The sequence below is a fragment of the Tiliqua scincoides genome, chromosome 3 (assembly GCF_035046505.1).
Source record: "Tiliqua scincoides isolate rTilSci1 chromosome 3, rTilSci1.hap2, whole genome shotgun sequence".
NCBI lineage: Eukaryota > Metazoa > Chordata > Lepidosauria > Squamata > Scincidae > Tiliqua > Tiliqua scincoides.
This window is the reverse complement of record NC_089823.1, coordinates 61,957,336-61,968,498: the sequence shown is the minus strand read 5'-3', so window position 1 is coordinate 61,968,498 and position 11,163 is coordinate 61,957,336. Positions and strand designations below refer to the sequence as shown.

Below are 11,163 nucleotides of genomic sequence, written 5' to 3'. Positions count from 1 at the left end.
CCAAGGTCTCTCTCCTGATCTGTCACAGACAGCTCAGAACCCATCAGCCTATATCTAAAGTTTTGATTTTTTGCCCCTATGTGCATGACTTTACACTTACTGACATTGAAGCGCATCTGCCATTTTGCTGCCCATTCTGCCAGTCTGGAGAGATCCTTCTGGAGCTCCTCACAATCACTTCTGGTCTTTACCAGCTTGAGCGCTCTGCCCCCCTCCAGCTACGCCACCAATCTTGCAGCAAAGGGACGAGGGGCTTTCTCCAATAAATACCATCTCCAGAGCTACCCTTTTGAGTCAGGGTTCCAAGAGGAATTTTAGCAGGGGGTACCAAGTTTCTTTGGGGTCCCTACCCAAAAGGGGAGGGGATGGAACAGAGTGGGGGAGGGTGGGACAAGGGTGGCCAGAACAGGGGTGGAGAGGGGGCAAAACAGGGTGGCAGGGGGAGGGTGGCAAGCCGCTAAAGTCTTTGGAGCCCAGGTCTACCCACCCGTGCGGCAAAGGCTGAAACAGAAAATTAAACACACTCCTGTAAATACAGAAAATCATTGCAGGAAATTAGTATCATGTCTACGCTCACAGCAGAATAGAAAGTATCCAGTGTGCACCAAAACATACTTCTGCAGCAGCTGTAGTCCTGCATCCCTGAGCTCCAATACACTCCTTCATCGTAAGCAGATCCACAAGCCAAAGAGCTACTTTAGCAGGCCACTTTCCTTCCAGATTTGACACTGTTAAGCCATTTCTGTCCCAATGTTACATATATGCAACAGGGACCAAATGTGTACACCTGCGGGCCTGGCAAAATGGGTTTAAGGACTATCATGTATGCATTCCTTTGCCCAGTACATATGGCTTGTGGTGGCAGCAGCCGTCACAATGCACCCACAGGAGCACCCCCAGCATCCCACATGGGTAGCAAGTCTGGGTGAAATCAGAATATGTAAGATCCCAGGAAATTTCTGGGCCCCTCCTTTGTCTCCTGGGCCCACTTTTTGATCCTAGACCTAGGGTACAAATTACACCCTTCCCCCCCCCCCAATGGGCCCTGCTTTGAGTTAATGAGTTCCTTCCGAATTGCCTTAGAGCAGTGGTGAGGCAAGGTGACCTCTGACCCTAGACCTGGATAGTCTGATTGAGTATATACAGAATATTAAGAATTAGTTTAATATTATAGCATATGCACAATAGAAGAGAGAGCTGCTTGATTTTTAGAAACAAATGCTTAAACAGCTTGAAAAACCACATTGCTAACGGGATGGAAAAAACCAGTATTTTTAGTTTCATAGACACTACACAGAGATTAGAAAAGAAACCAAGGCCGCAAAAGATAGCAGGCTGCTTCTGGCAGGCATAGAGGTCTCCATGCCAGGTGCCAAAAGTCATTTGTTTATTCTTCTAAGCTTCCAAAGGAAGGAAAAACAACTATAAATATTTGTTCTTTTGCTTTTTTAAAGTGTAACCGACATAAATGGAATATATATATATATATATAGAGAGAGAGAGAGAGAGAGAGAGAGAGAGAGAGAGAGAGAGAGGATAGTAATTAAATTAAGTCTTAAAAAGCCAAAATGTTTAATTTTAGGAAACTTTTAGTTTAGCAAACATTCTTATCAGTTGGCCTGTTCTTGGCAGACACCTGCAGAAACAAGTTTGAAACATTAGTTAGAAAAAGCAGAATCATCCTTAAGAAAGAGTCTTTGTATGAATAAACAACTGAAGGTAAGCGAAGGGGGGTTAGTGAGGAATTGCCTCAAAGGCAGTTTTTGCTGACATGAAATGTAATTGAAGGTAAATAAACAAGGATTTGTTAAACAGAAATCAGTACTATTTAACTTGTTAAAATATAGAAAAGGTCACTTATATACACCACTATATCACGTAATAGATAATTAGTCATAAAAGTCATATAGAATATAGTAAAATTGTTAAAAGGGAGTTTACACTAAAAGATTCTAGTTTACACAGGTTAGCAAGAAGGCCCACAAGAAATATTCTAAAACCAGGAGAAGATGCAGATGAGTAGCATAAGTAATTAGGAAGGGTTTAAAAGAATAAAAGTCAATAAATGGGTTAGAAGTTCTGCCAAATTAAGATCTTCACACCCATGTTTAAGTATTTGTGTGTTCTCTTTAATAGGGATAGTATGAAAACTTATTTTCTCAAAGAGGTCCCTGATTAGGCTAATAAATGTGAGTGAGGGTCAGTGTCGGATAAAATGATGTTACATGAACCCTACTGGTTTTGGAAACTTTTGGAAATGGTGTAATTTTGGCAAAGTTTTGAGATGAAACCCCACCTGTATGTAAATAAGAGCCAATCAATGGTTTTGCTTACTTGTTGCCCATCTATTCTCCATCTTGTATGTAAATAGCATGTTATCTATGTCCTATTAAAATTGAAGTTCCATTTATGATGTCAAACCTTGAGCAAATGAGAAGTCTGGATTTTCAGACAAAAGGATTGTGTAGTATAAAGGTTAAAACCCACCGGTCAGATGATGTCCATGCTCTGGACATGAGTCCCGTGGACCAACTGTATACAATTCAATAAAAGTCTGTGAACTTTCATCCTTGTGTATCGAGTCATTCTGAGCTGCTTATTTGAGTGGCTGTTTGGCCTTGCAACATCGGTTCTCACATATTTAGCATCAGGGCCCACTTTTTAGAATGAGAATCTGTTGCACTACACAGCTGACACTGCAGCTCCAGAGACTCAAGGTCAGGCAGATACTCCAGGTAAATAACGAGGCACAGACATGGCAGTGCTCCACCACCAAATGTCCTTTACTTGAAGATATATACAATATGTACAGTGCAAAGGCAGCTCAGCAAGCAAACAGCAAAGATAGCACTTTTCTCAATTCTCCGATCACCAACGTAGCTTTCCGCAGAAACTCCACATAACATCTCCCACACAGCAGTTTGCACTCACTGCAGTATATATTGGCACTGGCCAATAAGAGGCGGGCTAGGATCTGGTGATTGCATGACGCATTGTCTGGTGACATGGTATTGCAGGGTATTGCATCATCCCTGCTGTGCCCTGTTGCATCAGCCACTCCCATGATGCACCTGGACTATGTATGAAGGCCAAGACATCAGGGCCTTGCCCTATCCAGCCTGTAAATTGACTATAGGCCTAGGGCATATATCATAACAGAATCTGTCAGGACCCACCGGAAGTGATGTCATGACCGGAAGTGACATCAACAAGCAGGAAAATTTTTTGCAATTCTAGGCTGCAGTCCTACCCACACTTACCCAGGAGGAAGTCCCATTGACTATAATTGTTAAAAGAATATACATAGTAGCTTGTTAAAAGTACAGGTCTGTCACATTTCCCCAAATGCAGTCACATGCCATGGTAGCATCAAGTCTAATATATTAAAAATAAAATACTGAAATGAATGGGGACCCACCTGAAATGGGCCCGCGATTCACCTAGTGGGTCCTGACCCACAGTTTGAGGAACACTGCATTAGAGGTATTCTCTGAGCAGCAGCAGCTCCTTAAAATTTGAGGCAATTTCCTGAAATGCTGCTGGGTACCTTCTTATTATATACACACTTTATCGGGTGCTATGCTTGATTGGTGGAAGAACTGACAGGTTGCAGGAGCAACCTGCCCTGGGTTGGGGGAGATAAGAATCTCTTTGGTGATTCAAGACTGCAATTAATGCTGCCTAGCCTAGTTTATCCCCACTTCAAGGCAGACAGCTTACAATTTAAGAAAAAAAAATTCTTAATATATTTAAGCTTAATATATCCCAAACCCATTCAAACCCTATGCTGGGATAGAAAAATAAGAAGATCTTACAGTGCTTTCCCCCTGACAAAGCCTAATACATGTAACAGAATTGAAGGCCTATTCTTCCTGTTTACCATTATTTATTTATGGCATTTATACCCTGTCTTTCTTCCCAAGGAGAACCAAGGTGGCTTACAAAAGTGCAGGTACAGAAAAAGATCACAGTTTAAACAATTGTACTCTGCCCTAAAATCCATAAAACATTAAAACAACCATAAAACATACCATTCACTCTATCTACCCCCATCTGTTCCCCTATAAGGGGAACATGCTTCTCAGAGCCCAAATCTTTTAACTCTAAAGTGCAATGCATACTAATATATGCACAATATAACAATGAACCACTTCCATAACATTTGTAAGCAAGCCCCAGTGATTTGTTTACAAGGCAGCATGCTGAGGTATACATTTCAGAGCTGCTGCAAATCTCCAGATGAAAGAAACTGCAGAGAAGCCAAAGAAAGTTTGACACTTGCACTCAGTACAGTGGCTGTTCTTGGTACAGTGATATTTTCAGATCTTATGGGGAAATAAAACAAGGCCTCAACCCCAATAAACAACTTCATTGCTGTATTCCCCTCTCACCTCCCCCTACTTTGAGACAGGAATGATACTGTATAGTAAATTATGCCAAACACAAGAGCACACAGGAATCCAGCTTTAGGAAGAATAATATATACAGTTTGCTATCTCCCTGAAAAGTGGACAGCTGGCTGATATCAGCATTTCTTTCAACTTAGCACATTACATCACAGCTTCAGATTCAAGTTTTGTTGTCTTGAAACTTCCTAAGCTTATTTCTTAAGTTTCATCTACCTTGGGGATAAATTATTACAATTTGACCACCCAAGTGAGCTGTTAATCCAAAGAGTATACAGGCACCTCTCAATTTACAGTTCTTGGAAATCAGTGTAATTAAAACGTGCAAATTAAAACTATTTTCCCCATAGGAACCAATGTAAATGGCCTAGATTAGGGGAAAAGTCCTCACTCATGCTGTTAACTGGTGACTTCTGCTTGCCCAAGGTGGTCTAGACAACACCACGGAGAGAGCTGCAGAAACTCATTATCTAGCCACTGTGCTGGCCATTGTTATTGTTATCCCTTGTTTTTAATGCCAATAAAGGTTTATGGATGGAACTCATTATCTAATGCCCCTCCACTATGTTCATTGCAAGCAGTGTAGAATTCATGGGAGAAAATGTCACAGAGCAATATTAGAGAGGAAGAAACACAAAGCATGGTGGACACACAGGTGAACCAGATAGAGGCTCCTTATGAGAGGAGGTAGATTTTGTTGCCTGATTGGTGAATGGGAATTGCCAGAATGGGTTGAGGATGAATGGGTTGAGGCACTGGGAGTGGCTACCGATATAAATAGCTGAAAAAGCAGCAATGAAAACAAAGAAATCTGTAAGGAACCTAAACAGCAGCTTGGCAAACACATTTTCTCTCTTTTATCTTCTGACTTTGGAGACTCCTCTCCCTGCCAACACCTAAGAGAGTATCCTTTAGCAGCTATTTCAAAAACTGCCAGTATAAATTACTTATGGTATTAATTTGCAAATTGTGCTTCTTCAAAAATGAGAACTACCTGTATTTCTGAGATTTTGCTTTTGCTTGTTACTGAGGACTTCATCTTTCACCAAAACCGTCAGTTTTAGTGTTATAACTGTTGGCAGTATGAATCTGGCAAGACTTAAGTTTGCCTCTCACAGTACTATCACCCAGATACTGTTTTATAGGACATGATTTTGTTTATTAAAAAAAAATCACATCTACACTAGCCTGAACATATAAGCAGTGACAGACCAGCGTCTGACAACTGAGGGCTCAATCCTATCCAACTTTTCAGTACCGGTGCAGCTGCAATGCAGACCCAGGGTAAGGAAACAAATGTTCCCATGCCTTGAAGAGGCCTCTGTGACCGCCTCCCCACCACAGGATGCAGTGCATGCCCCATTGACATAGCTGCAAGGCACTGGAAAATTGGATAGGATTGGGCCCTGACTTGTTTCCACACAGCTCGAAGCAGCTAAAACTCTTCCTCCACCCTCCATTTAAACTCTTACAAGCCACTCCCTTCAAAATTCAGTTTTAACTCCTGTATCCTCCTCTTCTTTTGCCCCCCCCCCACCTCAGAGCTTCAAATAAAACTCTAATTGTCTACTCTTGAGCACTGTATATTCCATCTCTGGGTAGAAGGTGATTTCAGGCATGTGGGACAATACCCTAACCTTCACAGGTCTGACAGTATGGAATGGGAATTTAATATCACTAGCCTAAATCTCTAGGTTTTCACTTTCAGTTGTTATAGAAAGCTAGAATGCAAATGGAACAATTAATGTCACATTCCAGTGAGGTACTTTAGGTGAGCTCAAGTGTTTCTGACCAGGGTTCTTAACTTTTTCATGAAACACCAGGCCCTCATTACAAAACTGATTTTGAAATTCACTCAAGTTTTAAAATTGCATCTTCAACACTGCAATTTGAAATATGCATGCTTCTTAGGTACACAGAAATAGAGGCGAAGTTCTCTGTATATACTTAAGGGCTAACTGGTCATAATTAGACAAAAAAAAGGAAAATTAAGCAAGTGGGTTTTGCTTTGTTTTTTATTATGAAAGTTTTGCATTTACCCAGTTTTACTTCATCACTCAGAACACTAGAATGTTCTTTTTATTTAGTACAAAATATACATCTTCCAAATCATTTCATGTAAATAAAAACTTATCTCCATGTATTCATGGAACTTATTTCCACATATTCAAGAGTAATGTACAGTATAAATTTAAATAATATTCTCCATACAGACAAGATTTATTTTACTCAGACTATACAGTACATTCATCATCTATTGAACAATAAGGTGAGTAATGAAACACAATTTTAAAAATAGAAGTAGGAACACACTTGGAAAAATAACTTCTTGAAATCATAAGAACATTTTATTTGATAAGACATACATATGAAACATAACCCAATATTAAAACAATTGGTTTTCAATACTCTTAAACAGTATATAATGACCAGGTACCTAAGCTCAGACATACAGGCTGTTAAAAATAATTGTAAGCCGAGGAATGTTACTGGTTGAAATTGCTAGTGTCCCTTTTTAAAACAAGGACAAAAAGGTACACGACAGTCTTTATCGCATCTGCGGTAAAAATTAAAAGCATCTCTTAATTAACCAAAACATACAGCCCAATCCTACTTAAGTTCCACTGCACTGATGCAATGGCACTGGAGTGGCTTCCGCTGCATTACATGGGGGAATTTTGGCTGCTGGAGGTCTTCTCGAGGTAAGGGGACATTTGTCCCCTTGCCCCGGGGAAAGGCCCATCAGCTGGAATGGGTCAACCTGGATCTGAACCTGCTATATCTATTGTTGGCATACTGTTGAAAACTGCTTTATGGCAGTTTTGCATCAGTTTGCGCCAGCAAAGCACATACTCTGCTGGTGTAAGTAACAGGATTAGGCCAACTGTCTGATAAAAAACCAACTATTTTACAATACTCTTAATTAGTATACAATACATGATCAGGTATTAAGGTTGGGAGTACTCACAGGCCCCTTTAAGGACTGGTAAATTGGGAAATGCTACTTGCCAACACTGCCAGTGTTCTTCTTAAAAAGAAACTTAGGATATACAACAGAATTATAGCATCTGTAGTAAGATTTGAATGCATTATAAAAATTAAAACCATCTGTAATTAGCATTTCAATTTCCAAACTGGTAATTCAGTGCATCTGTAATGATACCTGAAGCACACACTGTGCTTTAAATGAAATAAGCAACACAGTCTTTACAGGTTGGAAACTTTTCCACAAAATAGAAGATGTAAAATACTTGCTCAGATTTCAGGGAAAAATTAAGCACTATTGACTTCATGCATATGCTCTACAATTTGTCCTAGAAGTACATCAACTACATCAACGTCGTAATTCACTTGTTGCAAATCAAGATCAGGCATTAATGTTGCAAGTAGTTGTCCCACATTAATTCGCAGGGATCGCAGCTTCACGCTACAAGAAGGTAATGTTGAGCACATTAGTTAGAAGTCCATGCAAGGTAAATTATCTTAGTTTAAACCACTATTTTTACAAAACAGAGATACTACACTGGAGGCCGTCTGAATTATTTTGTTTGCTGAAACACGTAGGGGGTTGAAAATGAAGAGTTTTCCTAGGACACCACTCTGAGTTTCTTGAAAGACAAAATATAATGTGCAAAATAATATAGAGAACCACCAAAGCAGTTTGGTTAGCTGTAAATTTCAATTACTTACGTAGCCATATTTTGATAGTTTTAAATGTAAGAATGCTCTTGCTGGATCAGACCAGCACTTGATCTGTTCAAACATTCAGTTTCTACAAATATTCAGCCAAATGCTGTTTTGGGAAGCCCCAAAACAGGTGACAAAGATGAAAGCCTTCCACTACCTAAGCAAGTGGTGCAAACATTACAATATTAAGGATGATTTAAAATAAAATTGAATTTGTTCCCCTAATAGTTAAAAATAAAATTGGCTTGCTTACACCACACACCATAAAACCAAAGTAGATACCAGCTGTGTCATCTCAATTCATCTACAGATGCTGCAAGAAAATTAGCATGTTCTAGTTCACAATTTAATAGACTTCCAGCATGTTTTCTTTTATAACCGGATCCTATACCTGCTTACTTCAGGCCCAATCCTGAATATGGTGCACTGGCTCAGCGCCAGCACACAGTATTACAAATGTGCCATAAGGCATGCCTGAGACACATACTGCCCGGCCAGCACAGGTGCCGATTCAGCACAAGCCTGCACTGAGCCAGTGCTGCTTGGAGGATGCGTGACTGCCGTCCAGAGCTCCAGGTGAGCACTGGGTGGCAGAGAGCACTGGGGGTGTGGGGGAAGCATTCCGGGACAGGGGGCAGGCAGGGAGAAAGCATGGTGGGGAAGGGAATGGTGGAGCCGAGTACCGCCGAACCCGAAGCCCCACATTGGGCCTCCTGGTCTGACACAGGACTCACTCTGCGCTGGCTGTTTAGCTGGCACAGAGTTGAGTAGCCCCATTGTGGGGTGACTTTCCTTCCCCGGAGGAGCCGCTGATGGCTGCCCATCATGCTCAGGATGCTGTGGCAGCCATTTTGGCACCATGGCAGCCCTGTGCACCGAGCAACTCAGAATTGGGCTGCTAGAACATAAGAAAAACCCTGCTGGAGAAGGCCAAAGACCCACCTAGTCCAGCATCTTATTTCCCACAGTGGCCCACCAGCTGCCTCAGGGAAGCTTACAAGCAGGAGTGAAAAGATATACTTGTCTCCTACCCTTGGTATTTAGTGTTAGAGGCACACTGCTGCCAAAGTTGGAGGCAGCATGTATCCATTATGACTAGCAGGCACTGATAAAACTGTCCTCCATGAATTTATCCAATCTCCTTTTAAAAACATCCAAGCTAATGGCAATCACCACATCTTCTGGCAACTAATTTCACAGACTAAAGAAAACTTACAAGTTCCACTGAGTTCAAGCAGATATACAAGTGTCCCTTGGTATCTGTGGGGGATCAGTTCCAGGCCCCTGCTTCCATTAATGTCATTTAGATGCTTACCACTCGGGAAATTTTTCCTTGTAAGACTGCATGCTTACTGCATCCTGGAAAAGAAATATTTCCCAAGTGGTAAGCATCCAAACAACATTAATGGACATGGGGGGGGGAAAGAGGAGATCCGCGGATAAAGGGGGAAATGCCTATTCTCTCAAGTAAACGTCCCTATTATTTATTTCTTTTTAATCAGCCATTTTCTGATCTACTGAAGTACCTCACCAGCAAATGCAGTTTTACTTAGTCCCACATCAAAGTCTGAAGATACTAGATTTCTAACAGCCCAATCTTATTCAGAGCTGGTGCAGCTCGGCCTCAGGGACCACACTGTATTCCGCACTGAAATCGAGCAGGCTGGAATTCTCCTTGGGGTAAGGGAACATTGCTCCCTTACCCCATGTCAAGCCCCAGCCCGTTCAATACAGCTATTCAGATCTGTGCTGGCTAAATCACTGGTGGAAACCTGAGAAGCTCCGCATCAGGGACTTTAGGCCTAGGACAGGGGTTAAGGAGGCCTCTGCCATCCCCGCCCTCTTCCTGGGCCTTAAGTGCCCCCTTCCCTGAAGCTCCCCCCCACCCCTGCACTACATGGAGCAGCTTTCACTTGCTTTATCAGCTGTAGGTCTGAATTTGGCGCTGGTAGGTCAACAGTGCTGCCTATTCACAAGTCACAGCAAATGCACATTTGCACCGGCATAGCACTACAATAGAATCGGGCCATAAATGTGTCTAAGACACACAGTATCAAGCGTATCACCCCCTCCTCCACATCATTGCTAAGAGAAGCTGCAAACAACAATAAAAAACTCCTAAGACTATACCAATACCTAAGCGTTTAGAATAAACTAAATTAGGATAATGGAATAGCATGCACTGTTATGCTTGCGTTACACTGCATTTGTTTAGGTCAATGTTTTTCAAACTCTGTTGTGGGGATTCCACAGAAAGTCATCTTGGGTTTTTTTGATAGGAAAACAAACAGCAGCAGACAAGTTTCTTGAAAAGAGAGCTTCCTTGAAAAGAGACCTATTTTCCCCTGCAGCACAGCCATGGGGAAATGTTTAGTGAGTTTCAGACTGCAGTCACCATTCATACAGGGTAAAGGTACAGCTCAAGAGACCCAGAAAGTACCCTGCATGAATAGAACGTGTGCCCAACAATATGTCCCATGATCCTCTGTAATATGCTTATTTTTCCTTGATAGGGGAGTTGATGTGGAAAGAGTTCCCTGAAGGCAAGGAATTTACATGTTAGGTACAAATAATAATGGAGCGAATAGGAGCTGGAGGCAGGTATTAATGCTTAATGTACAACAAGCTCCTTCATGCACATATCTAATAGTAAGGAAAGGTATACCTTTCCCCATGAGAATAATTTACAGAGTCCTCAGCCACAGCACTGTTCTCATTTGTCACCATTTGTGGAATGGAAGCCTTTAACTGCGCAACTTCCGTTTTAAGCTCTTCACACTGAAAACCCAGCTGAGTCTTTTCCATTTCCAGTAGTTCAATCTGAAAGAGGTAAATCAAACTATTACACTTTTGAAAAGCGACAGAAAAGATGAAGAGTGCAGACGTGCCATCAAGTGCTCCCCACTGCAGTGGGCTGGTGATTCCAGCTTCTGGTTTGGGACCTGTGCTTTGAGATACTCAGGCTGAGGTTTCAACATGTTTTTCTCTAGATCAGGGGTGCCCAAACCCCAGCCCAGGGACCACCTGCAACCCTCGGGAGCTCCCAATCAGGCCCTCAGGGAGCCCCCAG

General features: G+C 41.8%; 1 protein-coding gene across 2 annotated transcripts in view; it reads right to left on the bottom strand.

Moving 5' to 3' along the window:
• Positions 1-6,412: 6,412 nt before the first annotated feature.
• MORC3 (MORC family CW-type zinc finger 3) overlaps positions 6,413-11,163 on the bottom strand; it is a 40,484-nt gene continuing 35,733 nt past the window's right edge. For both annotated transcript variants that reach the window (XM_066620400.1, XM_066620399.1), the window contains 2 exons: positions 10,759-10,913; positions 6,413-7,833 (listed from right to left, as the gene is read on the bottom strand). In XM_066620400.1, the coding sequence (XP_066476497.1) occupies positions 7,680-7,833; positions 10,759-10,913 (309 nt within the window). In that variant the 3' untranslated portion in view covers positions 6,413-7,679. The remainder of the gene's footprint in view (positions 7,834-10,758; positions 10,914-11,163) is intronic.